Raw genomic sequence first — 21,763 nt, 5'->3', positions numbered from 1 at the left:
CCAACAGTCAATTTATATTAATACCGGAGATGAAAAAATAACAGAATAAATAGTTCTTTTTTTATACTACAAAAATAAACTATAGAATACAACAGTATTTAAAAAAATAAATAAAAAGTTATGTCCCGGCCGAGATTCGAACTCCGGTCTCTCGCTTCCTAGCCCAACTCCTTACGCACTGCTCCACAGTAACTTGCTTAGCGATAATTCAATGACGGTATATAAACAAAAAAAAACAGGTTTATAACAATACCTTGACGATTTGAACTGGCGCGCGGAGCGTGCTGACCAATAGTGCCTGTTATCACCTGTGACGTAGCGACCAACCTGCGCAATATCATACCTTGTATTCTTTGCACCATGACATAATCGGTCGCTACTATGTAAACTAATCTGTTCAAGGTCACATAAAACTTAATTCCAGTGCCGCGGCCGTGGTGTTTCAAGTCATATAATAATCAATATATAATATGTTGTAATTTGTTGTTTTAACTGTCAAAGTCGTGTCAAAACATATTTGGATATAAATATAACCTGGAATGCCCCATTGGTCGCACTGCAAGCACACCAATGGACTGACGCACAAAAACGAAGCAATCAAAGAAACGCCATATATAGTATCGTCTTTGTCAATCACGCTAACATTATAGAATAAGTAGGAGGAGCGCATGCAGATGATTAGACCGGGCCTTTAAAAACTTACGTCTGCGGTAAAAATTTACGTTTTTAATGTAAAAATGATAGCGCGCGTGTCGATTTTAACTTCATCAAGCAATGAATCACTCCCAAACATTCGTGGCGTTTACTATAGCAGATATTCGTCTTGCAGAAATAAGAAATAAAAATATATTTCTGGAGATAGCATTTTTAGCAGATCAACCTTTATTGTTTGAAATTTTGAATATGGAATTGAATATTACCCAAACAGATTTAGAAATAATCAATTAAATTTAAAAAATATATGATATTCATAACCATATATTTATAATATCGTCGGTCTGGAAGCAAAATACACAAGTCCACAAACCTTCCAAAAACGAATAAATTTTTAATGCAATTTTAAAGAACCAAAACAGCGCCATTTTGGACTTAATGAATATGAAAATAATTTACAAATGAAACTTATAGTTCTTAGAAGATATGGCCAGATTTTTCCTGGATATACTATCTATATTCTGGAAGAAATCTAGTAAAATGATATTACATTGGCCACTTGCAAGTTTGTCGAATTTTATTGACAGGATGCTTAACCTAATTTTTATGATGAACGGTAGCAGGCCGAACTTGGAAAAACAGTGAAGTCGTTATCGGTAAAATAGTTGCGTGTGTGATTTTATTAAATTTTATTATTTTTCTCCTTGATTTTTTAATTTTTATAAAGATTATGTTTCATTTACGTGGCAAAACGTTGAAAAAAATAACATTGATTAGGTACTTCGGAAATTTTTGTACAACTAAGTAATATTATTACTAACAACATTAAAATAAACAATATTATTTAAAATATATATAACATGCCCATGAATTGCTCGTGTATAGATAACTTTGTGTAACCCTTTCCCTTTACGGATACCCTGTATTCACCGAATGGATCGACGCAGCGTCAGACTGGCCATATAGTCAGGTTGGAGATTGCCAGCCCCAGCCTTCGCGGGCTCCCCTAATAGTTGATTATTTCTTCTTAAATAGAAATGAAACAGAAAAAAAGTGACGGTAATATCACAGAAGGTAATTTTCTGAGGTTATCCCCAAAACGTTTTTTTTAATTAATGTTATTTGCATTGCAATTTGGGTGCATTGCATTTTGGTTTACCTTGCATTAAGGGTAGTTTCCTGATTTCTATATATGTATAATAGAGAAAAATTGACCAAAAAGTATGGCGAAAAAATACGCAAAAAAACCGGGCCCCTCTGGCCTAGTCCGACCCTGTACCAAAAAAACATACGAGTAAAGAATACGCGAATTCTTTACTCGTATGCTTGAGCGTGATCGTAACGGAAATTATGGCTATTTCAGATCACTGGGAATCAGCAGATATTATTGAGTTACAATAACAATTTTTTTGTAATTGAAAAAAATTTAGCTGCTTTCCATATTTATAGAGTATTTTTTTCTCTTTCTAATGGTATAAAAAAAACTTATTCACATAAAAAATGGAGTTAGCAGTTTATCACGTTTCACTGACGATATACCCTTTGATTATGAATATATAAACAAGGCACATACTAAACCCAAAAAATTGCATTAAGTAACTACTGGAAACGAACTCACCGATGTCGTAAATCAATAAGTGATTTTCTACTTTGTTTTGAAGTATTTCGAGCTGATTTCGGTCAGTTGCTATATAATTTGTCATTTTTCTCATCTCGTCCTGTAGGCGATCTACTTGGCATTGAAGTGTGTGTTGAACTTGAGAATAATTAGAACATATTTGTTCCAATTCTTTTATTTTATCCTCTTTTTCATCGGTCTGATCTTCATGCTTATTTGAACCTTCCAGTTTTGCAAGTTTTTGTTCAAATTCGTCAATTCTAAACTCCTAGAAAGACATTACAATATCAAAATTCTAAGTACTAGCCTTGTACTAGCTATACACCAGTCAAATTAGTTAAAAAAGGCCCATCGGTGGAAAAAATTTCCATAGTTTTGAAAATGGTTTTTGAATGATTCCTCTATATAGACTTGGGCTGATATGCTAAATAATATGATATGTTAAAAGTCCCCGAAGATAGACGATGAGCTCGAGGAGTGGGGATGAGTTAAATGTCAATTTTTTCACTTTTTTGCTTATATCTCGGAAAATATAACATCTACCGAAAACGCTCTATATATAAGAAATAAAGCTGACAAAATTCTCTATAAAAATGATTCTATACATTTTTGTTTCCGAACTTATGGTTTCCGAACTGTGCCCTTCATAAATTTGGATACTAAATCAAATGGCATATTCCAAATCCGTACAAACACATTTGTTTTCATTGCACGTTTTTCGTTCATATAACGTTGAAGAAATACGATATCATGATTTTTTAATTATTATAACTTTTAGTATATACTGTGATTTTATAAATTTTTGACGCGATGCGTTCACATAAATCATTCCTTGACTGCGCAAGTTGTTTGTTAACATGGATAATGTTTTCAGTTAATTTATTTTGCTTTATAATTTTGTGTAATTAAAAGAACCAAAACCGACATTATGTACATAATATATTAAAGAAACAAAATAAATAATAATCCATTTATAAAATAATAGTGAATTATTATGTTTCTGAATTAATTTTTGTGTCGGAAATCAGAAATACCTTCATAAAATTCTTCATTTCAAAGTCTTATAATGAAAATTAAAACACCTTATCTTTAATAACAGATTTCTTGTAATTTAAATTTCATAATATATTATACGATATTGTACAAAATTAAAAAAGAAAATTCTTTATTATTTTTTTTCAAAGTAGGTCTTTCAAATGAAAGACCTACTAAATTAAAAAAGTAAGCGATACATGCATTATTACAAATAGTAAATTAAAATCACTTTTTTATTGAATACAAATTACTTGTTTCAAACGGATAATGTGGAATAATATAGATAATTTTAAGGTATAGGGACTCATGTTATATGTATGTGGATATCATTATTGTATTCAATTATTATAGGTTGAGAAGGTTCAAAAATCAATATTTCAGAACCACGATTTCATTTTAATGCGATCAACATGACGGCGCACAGTGGTGTGAAACTGATAATATAACGAAAAAACCCTATATTTTCTAAACCGTTAATCCAATCGCATTGGGACGGATTTTATTCGATTCAGCTTAATAAAATACATCAAATAACATGGTTTAATAAATTTATTTAAAAGTAAACTGAGCACTAATTGAAACGTAAAGTGAAAATTTTTGCATCAAGTTGAACTTCTTGTATTTTCTGAACTATTGAAAGCGTTTTGAATTGCTAGCCAGATTCTGAAACGCTTTTTTATCGACTGTCAAACCGTTCTTTGCAGTTTATTTATTTATTGGCCAATACCCATAATACAGGGTAAAACAAAAATGCGTGCATTTTTTACAAAATTTTAAGTGACCTCCATTTTCTGAGGATTTCCATTATTTGTGGGTATTTTAAAAGAGCTGTTTTATACCTCGGGACGTTTTTGAGTTTTTTTGGGGTATCGCTCTCCATTGCGGTGTTTTCCTTTTTTATAATTTTCGGTAAGGTTTTAATTCTAATAAATTTATCTCATTATGAAATTAATATATTGTATTTTTGAGTATTATGCGTATTAACTAATGGTTATACTAAGTGATTATACTGTATCGTTAAAATGAAAAAGTGTTAAATGCTTCTTTTGTTATGCCAAGATACATAATAAAACCTGTTCATATAATTTAAATATACCAGCTAGATAAATTTTTAACGCCCTGTATAACTGTAACAATTTTTAGTTTTATAAAATTATTTGTTTTCTTTATTTAATTATACATTAAAATACACAATGCTTAAAAATACGATATCTTCATTTCACAATGAGATAAAATTATTAGTATTAAAACTCTATCGACAACTTACCGACAATCATAAGAATATCGAAAACATCGCATATGGAGAGCGATAGCCAAAAAAACTCATAAACGTCCCGAGGTATAAAACACTTCCTTCAAACTACCCACAAAAAATGGATCTCCTCCATCCCTCCACAAAATGAGGCTCACTTAAAATTTTGTTAAAAATGCGCGCATTTTTGTTTTACCCTGTATTATGGGTCCTGACCAATAATTGAAAAAAACTACAAAGAACGGTTCGTTAGTCGATAAAACAATGTTTTAGAATCTGGCTGGCAAATTCAAAATTCCTTCAAAAGTTTAAAAAATACAAGAAGTTAAACTTAATGCAAAAATTTGCACTTTACGCTTCAATTGATGCTCAGTTTAGTTACACTGTGGTTCAAATTATTATAATTTATAATATTTAAATCTTATACAATATAATGATATTTATATAATTTTAAGTGGCAAAAAAAGTAAATTATATTAAATGAATTCATTGGCATCCGCAAAAATGAAGAATGTATATAGTTTTAATTTTTTTCCACACTGTTTATCTTTTATTTTAAATTTTTAACAAACGTGGCCGAATGTGGCGATAAAATTTATAGAATGACTACTTTAACAGTTGCTTTTTTTAGTCAAATTAATCCGAGACCAAAGTTCGGTAAAGCTTTTTTGTTCTAGTCCGATTAAAGTAGGAAGTAAAGTAATTTTATTAGAAATATATTCAAACTAAACTGCATCAAAGGCACGGTATATTTTGGCAAAATGATTTTTATTTTTAATACTCATGGATAAACTAAACAGTTCCTGGGTAATACCGATTTTTAGGAATTAAAAGAAGGGCTGTAAAATATTACTTGTTTTCGCTTTATTTTTGCGCGTTTCGTATATTAAGAAAATTGTCAAAAAGGAGGTGTTGTAAATTCAAAACTAGTAATTAAATTAAAAAAGTAATATTATTATATTGTCTTTGAACTAACTCGATGTAAGATAGGATAATTTAAACCCGATTTAACACCCTCTTTTTTGGTTTTTTTTTCCATTGCCGAAACCACTGTGCGGCGCACAGAGGGATATTTGTAAACATTAGGCCGTCAAATGTATTTTATTGATTTTAATTTGGAATAATAGCAAACTAATGTGAAATTTTGTAATTTACACGATTTGTTTGGGTAAAAAATACAATATAAGAATAGCAGAAAGAGGAAAATATGGAAATTTAATTATTAACTCTAAAAAAATACAAAATAATTATAAATTCCCAAAAACCTTGTCCATTTTTAGTTAGATGATGATTCCCCGTCAGAAGAAAACGTATTAGATGGATCGTCATCGTCAGAGGGATCTTCTGTTGTTATCAAAGAACTGCATCAAAGTTACTAACTTTGATGCAGTTCGATGTCCTACATGCAATTGCATTTGAGTCGCGTAGGTAAGTAACTTGGCATCTGTTTTAGTAAGAACTTCCTTCGCCTTTCTTCTTTTACTTCTCTCACTCAATTCAAAAAACGACTTTTTAGGCCTTCCCATGTTTGTCACTGCTTTTGGCAAACAAAAAGATGTTTCAAGCCACGTAGCATTTTTTTTGAGAAAATAATTTTTCTGAAAACTTGCTTCTGTTCATTTTTTTTAAACTCGGCCCTAAATCTTGAAAATTTATGTTTTAATTCTTTTTTAGTCATCCGAGAAATCAACGTAAGAAAGTAAAAAGTTTTCTAAAAAACACAGTTTTTCTGTTATATTTGGCAATTCTTATTCGTTCATTATATATCAAATAATTGCTTTTTGGTGAATATCTTCACACCAGATGGTCCTAAAATTAAATAACGAAATAAAAATTAAAAAGTTTTATAATTGTGTGAAATTACATGTTTTTTTTAAAAGAAAAATCTTGGAAAATCGGATATTTTCGGGTCTAAACTTTTTAAATTCGTGTACTAGACACTACTATCTAGACAATTTAAAAAAAAAATAGGCGGGAAATACATGGAACTATAACAAAAACCTAGCTTTACTTAAAATTTAAAACGTCAAATCTTTTAAATTTACTTTTAGGAACAGTTACATCGAATATATTGAACAACATATTAATAATTTGTAGTATTTACCTGCTTCATCAATATCCATATTAACGTTTTCAACAAAAGGTATCGAATTTCAAACTTTGTCTTAATAACTCAAAAAAAATGCTTGTTTTGTATTGTGGCATGGAAACAAAAACAAAAATTCCTTAAGGTGGAAAAAAACCATAATATATAGTGTATTCATATGATATCTTAACAATAATATTGCTGTTTCTTAAAAAAGGTCACATTTGTCAAATCAAATTTTGGCCACCTAATTTTTTCAGATACCCTTCTGTGGGGCGCGCGGCGCGGCGGCGGCGTGAACTATACAGGGTAGTGTTCGACCGATACCGATAATCGGCCGATACCGATATGTTTCAGGCCGATACGATATATATCGGCCTATCGGCGTATTTTTTTTAATTGCCGCGAGGGCCGATTTTTATAGCGGCGAGGTTCAGCTCAAGTTCTTCCGCCTAATATATTATGCATATAATTTAATTCCGAACATCTGGCAACATTGCACCACAGTAGTAGTAATAACTTTGGTAATAATAATAATGAATTAATGACCTTGGTAAATCCTCTAATCGTCTTCGCGACACAGCGGCCGTTTCCGAGCATCCTGAGTTTCTTTATTATTCGGTATTTCCCAGAACACGCATTTTCGTTCACTAGACTCTGGGCTTGTTTTGGGATTGAATTTGTCTAATCCTGTTAGGGTGTTTATTTTTAAATGCGTGTTGTGTTTAAACTAATATAAAATGGCTTCAAAGAAAAGTATTTATTGGAAATATTTCGAGAAGAATAAATAATCTGTGACAGCTAAGACTTCGACGGTTAAGTGCCAATTATGTGTTTTATTTATTCGTTACTGTTTATCTTTTTGTCTTATTTTAAGGAAATCGTCCGGTTTGTGTTCCTATGCATTCCTATACTAAAGCTTTTTTTAGACAGATTTAAGGGAAATTTGTTTTTTTCAAATTTTTTATTTTAGTTTATTTTTCTGTTTATTTTTTTAAAGAATCCGTTTCAGTTTGTATTCATATATGTTTAATAAAGTTGTTCCTAAAAAAATCGAGTTCAGTTAATTTTTTTATTTCTTTTTCGTGAATAATCAATAAAATAAAATATCGGCCGATATACATTTGTATATCGGCCTATACCGATAATCGGCATGATGGCCGATATGGCCGATATTTTCATATCGGTATCGGTATCGGTCGATCACTAATACAGGGTGCTACAAATTCGGGGTGCCAGCATTGGTATCTCGGTAACCGTAATAGATACGAACATTTAAATTGGGGCAAAGTTGCGCATTGGGATGTGCACCAAGATGCCATCAAAAAAGTTTTCCAAATTTCAAAGATTGCTGAGTTTTGTTAAAAAAACGGATTTTTTTGAAAATCAACTTTATTTTTTCCTGCCGTTTCTTCTTACAGTGCCATACTCTATATAGAGCGTCGGCTACCTCTCGCATGTACTTGTGATGTGTGTCATCAGTGTACACAAGTACACGGGACCTACAGTTTATTGCCGAATCCGAACGGCATTATATTGAAAGGCTGTACAAGGCAAATATACTGAAGGTGGTTTGCCATTGCCTTCCTTCAGGTGGCGGCTCCTTGGTCGCTCTGTTTAGATAAATAAATATTTTTATTTAAATAAATAAAGCGACCGTACTGACTGGGGATCGAACCCAGTACCTTCCGCTCCGCAGATCGACACACTAACGCTGGAACTACGGCCGGCCACTTCCTGCCCTTACTTTTTAGAAAATCAAAAAACTAATTGCACATTCTCATAGCCATTTTATTAGGGTTATCTGATGATATTTTTAGATTTTTAAATTAGCTGATGACTTGTGAGATAACAGAGGCCGACTTAATTTTTTGAAATGCGGACCTGCATTTTTTATTTCAGTTTTTGAAAGAACTCGGTCCTCGGTCTCCTGAGTACAATGATATACCACAGTTAATATAATTTTTTTTGTTTCCGATAACAATATTTTGAACACAATTTATTTAAACTAATTTCAAGTCCGGCTCTGTGGTTTTTAAATATTTAGTCTGTTCATCGTTACAATATTGATATTATACATATTCAAACTTAACAATGACGTGGGGTAAAACATTGAATACGGAAAATCAAATGCAATAGAAAATAAAAAATTCAAACCAAACTAAATCAATATTTTTTAACATTTACAATAAAGAGTACAAAATGCATCCGGAAATATAAGAAGAAGATATGTTCAAAGAGCTATAAATAAAATTGAACGAATAATAAATTTGTGCAATAGGGAGGGTGGTAACCCTGTCAAACATGTAGAGCATTAGAAAGTAGTTTGTAGAAGTTGATTTATTTATAATAACTACGATTAATATTATGCATATTATTAGATCGTACACTGAGATTTCAAATTCACGATAAAAAAAAGTTATAAGTATATAGTTATAAATATATAAAAAAGGAGAAAAAAGATTAAACGGCTCAGCCCTCAACAACTCGTAACCGTATACACCAGTGTACACCGGTGCAGACACGCACACCCACACACTCACACAACCACACCTACACTAGTGCAGACTGATGTAACTGCTTTCAGGCTTCATCAGTACGGTAAGGATTCAGGAAGCGAAGAAACCGATCCCAAATCACAAAAGGCTCCCGTTTGCTCCTTTTTTTTCCATCATTTATTTTCGTTTCTTCATCAATTTTTTTCCATCTCCTGGGTTGCACACGGTGCCTCGTTGCATCGTTTGCTTCCTGGATTTTTGAGATTTGGGATCGGTTTCTTCGCTTCCTGAATCCTTACCGTACTGATGAAGCCTGAAGGCAGTTACATCAGTGTGCACTAGTGTAGGTGTGGTTGTGTGAGTGTGTGGGTGTGCGTGTCTGCACTGGTGTACACTGGTGTATACGGTTACGAGTTGTTGAGGGCTGAGCCGTTTAATCTTTTTTCTCCTTTTTTATACATTTCCCTCACTATTTCTTTCTCTTTCATATAAATCTATATATATTAAGGATAAATAATATCTCTAAATTGCTGACCTGGATATTATTTATTTGGATGTTTCAATTGGCTCGATTTTTCTTATTCAATGTTAATTAGCGCTTATCAATATTGTTGCGATGAATATAATCAGATTAAATAATTTAAAAAAAGCAGAGTGGGACTTGAAATTATATTATGTAAATAATAATTAAATAGTTTTGTTGTTGTTAAGGTACCTAAAACAAAAAAAAGTATAAAGTATGGCATATCATTATACTCAGGAGACCGAGTTCTTTCAAAACCTGAAATAAAAAATGCAGGTCCCTATTTAAAAAAATTAAGTTGGCCTCTGTATCTCACAAGTCATCAGCTAATTTAAAAATCTAAAAATACTATTAGATAGCCCTAATAAAGTGGCTATGAGAATGTGCAATTAGTTTTTTGATTTTCTAAAAAGTAACAACAGAAAAAAATAAAATTGATTTTTAACAAAATCCGTTTCTTCCAGAAAACTCAGCAATCCTTGAAATTATTAAAACTTTTTTGATGGCATCTTGGTGAACATCCCAAGGCGCACCTTTGCCCCATTTTAACCATCTTCGTATTTATTACGGTTTCCGAGATACCAATATACCTCGAATCGTACCTCGAATTTGTAGCACCCTGTATATCGATAACTTCAGATTTTTTCCGTTGAAGCGCTGCGGTCGGAATTTGGTGAAATGAACTGAAATGCACCAAGCCTATATGATGTAAAAAATCTAGGTTTTGATGAAATAGTTCTGTTTATTCAAATCATAAAAAGAAGTAGTAGAATATTCTAAGAATGGTCAGAAAAAGTGTTGTAACATGTACTATGTACTGATATAAAATAATGTAAATTATTAATAGAAACAATGCAATTTAAGTGGACATTATATAGCTTAAGTCAATTTTTTAGTGTAAGCATCTTCAGAACCTGCTAAACTGGGAAAAAACAGCCTAGTCAGATGGCATATAGCGTCAGACTTATACCGTTGATTGAAGAAATAAGAAGATGCGCAACCTTATAGGTGATTTCGTGGTACAAAACCTGTCCGAGATGTAGCTGGCGTTACCGTCGGCCTGTCCGAGAATTCCGAGATTTAGTTCAGCTCTGCTCCGCTGCGTGTCGTTTACAGCGCAGCGGATAAAGAATACTGTACCGTAGTTCTATTTTCAGCCGACAGAATGAGTGGCTGCCGGAAATAGGGTTGTCAGAACTACTGATTAATCCGTATTTTGAGCACAGAACGTTAATAATACGGATTTTCTATCATTAAAAAATTTGATATAATATGATATGATTAAAGAAAGAACGGGGTCAGAGTTGGCTTGGAAATGAAGATCGCTGTTATTTCATATGTAAAATATGGTAAATGTCAATAGTCGTCATTTCCAAGCCACCTAAACGACTCTTTTGGATTATACAAAATATTCAGTACCTATAAAAGAATTTTTATTTATGTTGTTTATTCTATGTTTAACACGAATAAAATTTCAATACATAAACGCGGATTTTTCAACCAAAGATATTTTCGTCAACGTATTACAGATATTACACATTTTAATATAGCAACACTGTTGCTTTCAGTTCTTCCAGTCTTCGATATACCTTCGCTAGCAGAATTAGAGAACATGAGTGTAGAGAACATAGAGCCGAATTAGAGAACATAGAGTGTTTGATGCTTTGGTCTCAAAACGAGTAGAGGCTCCACCGTACTGCACTTGAGACGTAAGGGCAAATCAAATCAGTCTTGTTACAAATTTGCCGATAAATGTTCGCGAACGACTTTACAATATAAAGAGATTTGATCTACTTACCATATCATATACGACTTCTTTTAGTTTTTCAAGATTCTTTTTTTCATCTCTAATGTGTTTCCGCAATTTATTACAAATGCAATATGCATTGTTTATATTGGCCTCTAATGTTTTTCCAATAGCTTGTTGGTCTTTTAATAGCTGATCAATCCTGTGTATGTTTCCGTTAATTTTTTCTGTATCGGCTATATGCATTTTGGAATGTTTTTCTTCAGTTTGAATCATCTTTTGTATTTTATTAATACGTTCCTCAGAAGACAGACTACTACCTTTCATTTCTTTAAGTTTTTGATCTAGCTGCTCTATATCCTCTTGATGTTTTACACATAATCTGAAATGCAACGATATATACATACATACGTAGGATATACAAGGTGGTCCGAATTGTAATCGGGAAATGTTATTTGGCACATATTATGCAGATAAAAATAATTAATAAAGTTTGTATAAATTTATTTCCTAAACAGCTTCGTTTCGGAGATACAAGGTGTAATTTTTCTAATTTTTATTTCGGTTTTTTTCCGCATATTAAATTTTGTTTGTAAATATGCTATTTTTACCAACTATTTATAAAACAAATAATATCCTCTCAGAAAATATTTTTTTTACAGTTTCAGGTATCAGAAAGATTTTCTTCCAGAGAATAAGGATATTTGTCATTAAAACATTTGGAGAAGCTGATGAAACATTTCTTTACCATATACCGGGTGCGTCTCAAAAGTGGCTCACTCCTATAACTTTTTTATTTTTTCAGTTAAAAAAACGGGATTTGGTATGTAGTATATGACATAAATTAGGATTGATTGACGTATTCAATTGTTTTAGGTCACTTCCTGTTTCACCAGAAATAACTATAACTTTTGATTTTTAAATGGTATTTATGGTTATTTTTAAATGGTATTTATTTGGTATTTTTTTAATTTATTCAATAGAAAGTAACACAATGAGTAGAACGACATATCATATGTAAACATTTGACATTTTCGCATATGGTTTATTTGAAATTATAACATGCGGTTCATAACGAAAATTTGACTCAAATACCAAGTGTGTGATATCAAATTATTCGTAAAAAAATGGTTTTTCCAAATATGCTAATGAGCCACCCTCATTCCATTTGAAAAAATTGAGATATGATTAACAATACGATTTGGGCATCTTTTAACCGGCCAGGACAAGACACTAAAAACATTAGACGATCAGATCTATTTTTCTAAGGCTCCGTGATTAAAAATTAGTGTATTTAACATAGTCACGGCACTCTGGATTGAAATTTAAAATACGATTTTTTATCAAGCAAAAATGTCAAAAGTTGACATATGATATGTCATTCTATTCAGAATGTCATTTTCTATCGAATAAAGTACGAAACACCGAGGGTGCCATTTAAAAATCAAAAGTTGTAGTCATTTCCGGTGAAACAGGAAGTGACGAAGTGACCGAAAAGAATTGAATACGCCAATCAATCCTAATTTATGTCATATACCAACATACCAAATCTCGTTTTTTTATCGGTATAACTACAATATCCGGAAATATAACTACCGGTGTCCTAGGACTATAAAACTTGACAACATTATATTACCTTACAGTTGAAGGTTGGAACTTTTGGTATTAAGCAGCAAAATAAAACACTAAATCACCACAATACACCAAAACACTTTACTTTTAGGCAAGTTTAAAGTAAAGTGGGCGTTTCGCGTCCAGTGCAAAAGTTCAGTTTTAATTATTTACTGATGATGGTAACATGGTTAGTGAAATGCGCATCCAGTGCAAAAGTAAAGTGTTTTGGTGTATTGTCATAGTATAAAGAAACTAGTAGCTTTACTCCTTGTCAAATATTTTGTTCTTTTTCTGCCACTTTATACGACCTTGTTTTCGCGTCCCGTGATCACTGACGTAGCTGTATAGTCGTGGTCTATAACTAGGCTAAGTATAGTCGTGGCACTCGCCATAGTTTCACAGAGATGTTTTTAGGAAAATATGAGCACGGCATATAAATCACACGGCAGGCTAACTCTCTTTGGCGGGAACGCTACGCGCATACTGTCGCGCACGCCGCCATTAGGGTTTCCATCAACAGAAAGTAACCAGTGTCGTAGTTTCTTTCATCGACTGCGCACACTTTCGGCTGATTCGAGTCAGTAGCGTACGGATTAATTTATTTTGTTTATTTCTTGAGTTATATTTTATAGTTGTTGTTTTATTTTTGTTTATATATTTGGTTTTTCTAGTTTATTTTCGTTTCTTGTGTTATATAATTTATTTTTGTTTTTCTGAACATTTTTAAATCGTTAATTTTACGTGTTTTTAAAATGCCTGGGCGAAGTTGTGCAGCAAAAACTGCCCGAGTAGAGGACTAAACTGCAATAAAAGTTTCTTTCTGTTTCCTAGAGATCCGATTAGGTATGTATATACATATGTGATTAATTATTTTAACATATTTTAGTTAAAAAAACAGTAGTATACATATTAGGACATTCAGCTAAATAGAAAGATCTAATTAAAAATATACAAGTTCAGCATCTATATTAAATGTTAACAAACTTATATACAGGATGAGTCTTAAATAAGTGCAAATATTTTCAGGGATGGCAGATCTCGATAAAAGAAACATATTTTCTCCTTACTTTTTCAGATAAATCCAAAATAACCGAGTTATTTAAGTTTAAAAAAAAATGTTTTTTTTAAATGTTGAGTTGAGAGCCACCGGATTTTTTCTGTATTTGCATCCCTTTTAGTGCCGCAACCATAGAGTAAAGCCGTAACTATGGTAATATCAGAGATTAAGAAATTATACCGTGGGAAAATTTGCGGTGAACAGGCAGTTCTAAAAAGTTTTCGAAAAATATACAGGGAAGTTAAAAGAAAATGCACGATTTTCAATATCTTTTTTTAGCGAAAAAAAACTCATAAACGTGTTCCTGGGGTCGAAATATACCACCCCTGAAAATATTTGCACTTATTCAAGACTCACCCTATATGTATATAAAATATTAGCAAGATTAAAATGTTAAATATTTAGTAAAATTTAATGTTGTATCTAGACATTCAACATTAAATTTAAAAATAATTATATTATTAATTTAAATAAAATTATAAAAATAAATAAAATGAGTATATCGAAAATAACAATAGATTAGTAACAAGTTAACAATACATTTTTAGGGCAAGAACATGGGCAATTGCAGCTAACGGAGAAGACTTGATTGAAGATATAAATAAGGCCCACAAGTACAGGTTGTGTTCTGTTCACTTTGAATTTAAAATGTTTCCAATTCACTTTGTAACCGTATAAAATACAATGCGGTACCTACTTTGTTTCCTGCCATGAAAAAATAGAAGTTTCTCAAAAAAAATTGTGGATTTATTAATTTGTGAAATTTGAATATTAATAAATTTGCTACGCCCATTGATGGGCATAATTTGTACGTAGCCTCTTTATATTGTTCAATAAATATTTTATTGGTATTTTTTAATTCTTGTTTGTAACTCCTGGCATGTTTTTGTTAGTTGCATGTTTTTTAATTTTAATTGTCTATTCTCTACAGTGAAATATTTAATTGATTTTTTCATTTTTACTTTTCGAGAAGTATGCGCGGTTAACGATTCATTTGTTTGGACAAAAGTATTGTAAATAAAATTCAGTTTCAGTCAATTACAGTATTTTTTTAATACGACCCTTTCATATTTTCTGAGAAATTTTTTAATGCGTTTTAATCCGGCCCTGACTAGGAAACCATAATGGCGCCGACAAGGTCAAATTTTATAGAAATTTTAAACAATGGAATCTGAGTAGAGTTGGCGTGCCGATTGTTTTATGTGCCGTGATATGAGTTCAAAATAAAATAAAATAAAAAAAAATTGATCATAGAGAAAAAATTTGCTTGAAAACAGAATATTTTCACATTTCGTGTAAGTAACAATTCTTCTGTAACTGAAAATCTTCTGATGGAAAGAAATGCGGAAAAAATATATAATGTCATATTTTTATATTACTATCTCTTTCAAAGATTTTCTACAACTTTTTTTTAAATTTAAAACAAGTTTAATTTTAACATTAATGTGTTTGTTTTGTAGTAATTTATTGGTTAGGTGATTTTCATTGGATAACTAATACACTGAACAACACATTGCACTAAATAATAAAATAACATATTTAAACTTCAATAATAGCTAATAAACATTACAGAAATTTCAAAAGAGAAAAGAGGCAAGAACAATGAGAAATAGCATCACTACTTTCTCACGTAATAAAAGAATAATTTTTTAGTTATTGTTACCGAGTCCCGAAGGAGAATTAGATAATTTCGAGTACCGGTTCTTTGATATCTCAAAAGAACCGGGAATTTCCGGTTCTGAACCTTAGTTACCATATTATCAAGAAAGTATGTTTTTTAACTAAAAAAAATTCCAGATTTTTTTTTCAAAAAAATATTGCTCAGAAAAATCCTTAAATTTCTAGGGCCAAAATATATTACCCCTAAAAATATTGGCACTTATTTAAGACTCACCCTGTATAGGGCGATTCACGGTTATGGTACGTTATAGTGTTTCCGGAACCGGAGCTATTTTTCGGAACCGGTAATTTCGGTACCATGCCTCTAAGGAACCGGGATTTCCAGTTTTTTTTTTCGGTACTTTCGGTACTAGCAAATTTTTGTTCAATGATGGTGCAGTTCGTTAAACAGCAAGCAAGGGATGGTTGTCAAAAGTAAAATCGATAAAAAATTGAGGTTTAAATGAAAATAATATCAAATTATTAAGTAGTAATCAGTCATAAGAAAATTAACCTGAACACAAACATGATCACAAATGACTCTCACAAAAAACTCAAAGCACAATTTTTTTAATTATTACTACAATTAACAGCAGCACACAGTAAGGCACTAATTTTTTGTCAATCCGTCTCTGTGCTGGGACGCAACGCTCGAACCTCACAGGTCGACGGACGGAAATCAACTGAAACGCTCTGCAATCTGCCGATATTCGACAGATTGTAAAAACTGGCAGAAAATATTTGGGAGAGTGCAACTAGTCCTATTTGGGAGAGTGCAACTACTTCCTTCTACTATGGTATTGTGGTGAATTAGTGTTTTATTTTCCATTATATTATTATATCTTCTTAATTTAGGTAATTTATTTAATTTTAACTAATATTTATTGTTCTATTGAGTAATTTCTATAAGCACTGAGTGTAGGAAATGCATGCTTTTAAATAATGATGAAGTAGATATACAAGGTGTCGCAGAAATAAGTGCAAGTATTTTAAGGGGTGGTAGATCTGTCCGAAATAAACATATTTTCTGTTTACCGTTTTTAAAATAAATAACCGAGTTATTTAAATTTGAAAATTACTAAAAAAATTGGCGCCGGGAGGCACGTATAGCCGCCCATACTAAAATATGTTAATAAAAAGTTGGTAGGCAGTTCTTTTAGTTTCAAAGTAAAGGAATTTTTCCAATTTTTTTTATCTCTAAAACTGCGACTTTGATTTTGATGTTATTACAAATTTTGTTGCAAATATTACTCCTAATCTTAAATTGAAAACCGCGTTTCGCTAGCTACTGTAATTTTGGAGTTACGATTTTTTAAAATTTTTAACCCCTTCCCATACCCCCTTACCAACCCCCCACCCCCACCAAAAAATGGACCCCCACCATGGACAGACACCATGAAAATATTTTGTATTTAGGTCATTTATGACCCAAATAACTCATTTTGAGTGAAATTAAAACAACTTTTTTTGCAGATCTTAATAGCCTACCCTCGAGCCTACCATACCTATTGGTATGGTCGGCTAAAAAACAAAGAGATACATCTATTAATATAAATCGTTGACATTCTGTTAAAACACCAAAAAAAAAGTCGATAATGCAGTGTTAATAAAATTGTCGACTCTGGACAATCTTCGATAAAATTGACAATCCATTGTTTTTATAATATGGTGTATAAAATGCATAAGAAATATCGCCTGTTTACCATACCTTTCTTTTTGAGCTATATCTTCAGTTATTCTCTTTCCTCTTACTCTTTCCGTTTCCAAACTTTGAGCCAAAGACGAAAGCTGTCGTTTGTATGCATGACTCTAAAATAAAATTGTACATTAATTTATGTTGACATTGAAGGCTGTCAAAATAAGATGCATGCAATTATCAACTGATATACCGGGTGCCTCTCAAAAGTGGCTCACCCCTATAACTTTTTTATTATTTCAGATAAAAAAACGAGATTTGGTATGTTAGTAGGTATATGACATAAATTAGGATTGATTGGCGTATTCAATTCTTGAATACGCCAATCAAAATAGAATGAGCCACCCTCCTTCCATTTGCAAAAAATGAGATATGATTAAAAATAAGATTTGGGCTTCTTTTAACCAACCAGGAAAAGACACGAAAAACATTAGACGATCAAACCTATTTTTCCAAGGCTCCTTAATTAAAAATTAGTGTTTTAACATAGCCATGCCACACTAGATTGAAATTTAAAATACGATTTTTTTTAAGCGAGAATATCAAAAGTTGACATATAATATGTCTATTCATAGTGCTATTTTCTATCGAATAAAGTAAAAAAAAAATACCGAGGGTGCCATTTAAAAATCAAAAGTTGTAGTCATTTCCGGGGAAACAGTAAAGTGACAGAAAACAATTGAATACGTCAATCAGTCCTGAATTTATGTGATATAGTAGTGATGGGAATACCGGTTGCACGACATGAGTCGCGTTACAATAATAATACCGCGACAAAATATTTCGTTCCAGAAAAATACCGCGACAAAATACCGCGATTTTGAAACCGAGGTTCCGACTTCCAAAGTGTTCCTCGCTAAAAATATATCTAACTTATCTATATTTGTAGATTAATGTAACTTTTATCCGCCACTCATTTTCCAAAGATCGAGTTTATAATTGTGTATAGCCAATCTATCTCATTTTTAGAAAAACTTCATCAAATTTTCGTTTAAATAAAATCAACGGCTCATATTTATGTGTATATTAATATAATATATTTAATGTTAAAATCAAGAACAAAGTCCAAACCACTGTCAAAAAAAAATGTTTATTGGCCTAACCTAACCTTAAAAATATAAAAAAAATATATATAAACAATAAAACTTATATAAATGTATAAAGGCAAATAAAATATTTTTATTTTATTTTATTTGCTTTTGCGTTTTATCTTTCAAACAACGCTATTTTACACCATGCCTAGTACATACCAAAAATTGCTATTTCGAAAGTAACGTAGCGACGGGAGCACCAACGCCAGTAGTAACCGATCAAATCGCGACAGGTAAAACCGGAACCCTAGAAGCGCTCCAGCGACTGCTGGAACGAAGTACGTCGCCGCCGAGGTCGAGCGTCGATAGCCAGTTACAGCAGGAACCAGTTACTTCTGTTCCCGACAGACGGAACTACGGCTCTAGAAGCGCGACGGCTGGAGCGAAGTTACGTCGCCGCCGAGGTCGAGGGTCAATAATCAGTTACAGCAGTTACCAGTTACTTCTGTTCGCGACAGGCGGAACTACGGCTCTAGGAGCTCGACGGCTGGAGCGAACACGTGCGACGCTACGGACATACCAGTGCCAGTTACTACTGCTGGCGACCGACGAAATCGCGACGGCTGGAGCTAAACACGTCGCTATGCGGTTACTACGGTTCCAGCTAACTTTAATAACGATTATAAATAATTTATTTGCAAATTATAAATAATTCATAATTTTGTTGTCATTATGATCGTCGTTCTGTAGAACAGGTTCCTGATTCGTTGTGAAGCGCGACACGACGTTACAAAAAAATACCGCTCCAAAATCGTGTTACTCAAATGCCGACACATCGCTATGATATAGTAACGTACCAAATCTCATTTTTTTTATCTGAAAAAATAAAAAATATATAGGGGGTGAGCCACTTTTGAGAAACACCCGATATAGATAATTCATAATTACCATGTACCTCGCTAATAGCAGCATATACATCTTGTTCCAAATCGCCAAGCTCACGGCGTAACCTCGAATTCAGTGAGTTGATTCTTTCCAATACTAGCTGCGTTTCGTGATTATTTCGTTGTTCATTTTCTAAGAATCGAACTTCTTCAGAAAGGTGCTCTTGTTGTTTTTCCAATACGTTTTGAGCATCTAAAATACGGTCACGTTCCACATCGATATCCTCATCCCTTTGTTTTAACATTTTAACTGCTTCTTTCCACTGGACAATTAGAGCTTCACGTTCATTAACCTGCTGTTTAACAGATTTACCTAAAACCGAATTATAAAATGTTAATTTAATATTTTATTAGAAACTTGATCTCAAGATTGATATAGCGTATGGTTCAGTTTTTAGTTACTGGACTTTAGAGGTTGGAAAAAATATATTTCAAGGAGAAAATTTAATACCAACGATGCTATTAAGTTCAAAAATAGTTTATTTTAAAATAAAAATTGTTGAAATTAAAATTCTCGAAAAATATGAGTATGGATGTTGTAAAAAATAATTTTCAAAATAACTAATAATATTTTGCATTTGCAGCATTCAAAGATACTAAACAAGATTTGAAATTTGTGTTATTTTATGCCCTACGGAAGATAACAATGTCCTTGATTTTTTATCCTTCATATATCTGCCTGCATTGCGTAACGAAATAGCATATTTAAGGCGGGTTGACACGGTCCAAGTGTACTTGGATCTAGTACACTTGGGTGTTGCCTATAGCTGTACTTATGTATAATAATGCTGCGCGCGTCTCACTTGTACGCTGCTTGTGACGTATTAACTGTTTTATGGAAGATATGCTGAAAGAGAGAGTCATCAATTCGAGGGATGGTCAGGTCCTTACAATAGGAATTGACCTCAAATCCAAGGAGGTAATAGAGAAAGAGGGATATATCCTTTATTATAACACCGGTATCAGGTCTAAGGAGAGACCAAGTTAAAGAGGTGAAGAAAATGGAGGCAGATTCTCCAGCCTCCACCTCACGGGTACCTCAGCCGGAGGCAAGCTCCTCTAGTGTGAAGTAGAGATGGGCAAAAGTAACCGGTTTTTTAATAACCGGTATTTTCCTCTAAAATAACCGGTTATTTAAAGGTAGTTTTTTTTTCACCAGTTAACCTAATAACCTTGCATTACGTTCAATAACCTATAGCCGGTTATTTTTTAAAAAATCGTACTTGTTTAAAATAAGTAACAATTAAATATTAGCTGTATGAATCGTAAATTTCGAAGGAGCGAACGGCACGGATCTTCCAGATATTACGACGATAACGGGAGATCCCGCTCCCGCTCCCAAAACGAAAATATATGACATCAAACATCAAATGTCAAAATTAAATCAGGCATCAGGCGAACCCTGATGATAATAATCAAAACAACGGCCAAATGGCCCTGACAGGTCAGGCCGTAAAACAAAGTACTAATGGCATAGACTACTACTAGCCACCAGCTAGCCAAGTGATACGAACCTAACTTCAAATAGATTCTCTAAATTCTATATTTAAATTTTAACCGACTTTAACGGATTTTCAACGGTTCTTCAAAAGTCTTCCATGGTTTCGCCCAGTTTCACCCACGTTTCACCGTAAATATATTTTATTTGTAGTTTGAAGTCTCTCTTGAAGCTTAGACTAAAGAATACAAAATTGAAGTTCAAGTAATGAATGAAGATAATCTTTCATTATCTATTCATTCAGTCTCCTTATTTTTCTTTGGTATTTGATTAAAATAACTTGGTTGTAGATTGTAGAACTTGTGAGTTGTGTGGTTTATTTGCACGTTAAGTAATTACTAGTTTTATTATCATATCCATGTCTACTCAAAAAAGTGAGGTTAGCATTTTTATTTAAATTTTGTACATATACATACTTACATTGCTACAATCTCTATTTAATCATGCGATTTAACTAAGTTTATTATCTAAATATGAAGTAGACCTATGGAGTGTAGAGGTAAGTAAACCTATAGGAAAACTAAATATTTAGTTTTGCTAGGTTAGGTTATTTGAATAACCGGTTAATTTGTGTCGGTTAATTTTGTCAAGTTATTATTTTTTAAAGATAATTCCGGTTAACCTAAAACCGGTTTTTTACCAATAACCGCCCATCTCTAGTGTGAAGGGCACGGAGGGCCCAACCAGGAGAAGCAACAAAACGAATCCCGCCTAAAAATTTGGAGTGGGAGGTAAACATGCTGTCAGCTCAACGTGTTTTCGAAATACGGCCAGCGTTGCCATTGTTAATGATAAAGTCCTGAAATCTTACAATTTTTTTATTTGTGTAAATAATCTTTTTTTGAATTAAT

The 21,763-nt window shown here is 32.4% G+C and overlaps 1 protein-coding gene across 1 annotated transcript in view; it reads right to left on the bottom strand.

The window, feature by feature from the left end:
• Window positions 1-17,248: 17,248 nt before the first annotated feature.
• Window positions 17,249-21,763, bottom strand: part of LOC115879592 (coiled-coil domain-containing protein 39-like) — a 48,865-nt gene continuing 44,350 nt past the window's right edge. Inside the window, exons 4-6 of the mRNA XM_030896486.1 lie at window positions 19,426-19,727; window positions 17,452-17,552; window positions 17,249-17,264 (exon numbers count right to left, since the gene is read on the bottom strand). Of these exons, the coding sequence (XP_030752346.1) occupies window positions 17,249-17,264; window positions 17,452-17,552; window positions 19,426-19,727 (419 nt within the window). The remainder of the gene's footprint in view (window positions 17,265-17,451; window positions 17,553-19,425; window positions 19,728-21,763) is intronic.

The sequence above is a fragment of the Sitophilus oryzae genome, unplaced genomic scaffold (assembly GCF_002938485.1).
Source record: "Sitophilus oryzae breed Bouriz unplaced genomic scaffold, Soryzae_2.0 scaffold_1582_pilon_pilon, whole genome shotgun sequence".
Classification (NCBI taxonomy): domain Eukaryota; kingdom Metazoa; phylum Arthropoda; class Insecta; order Coleoptera; family Curculionidae; genus Sitophilus; species Sitophilus oryzae.
Note: the sequence above shows the minus strand (reverse complement) of the source record. Positions and strands in the feature narration are given on the sequence as shown.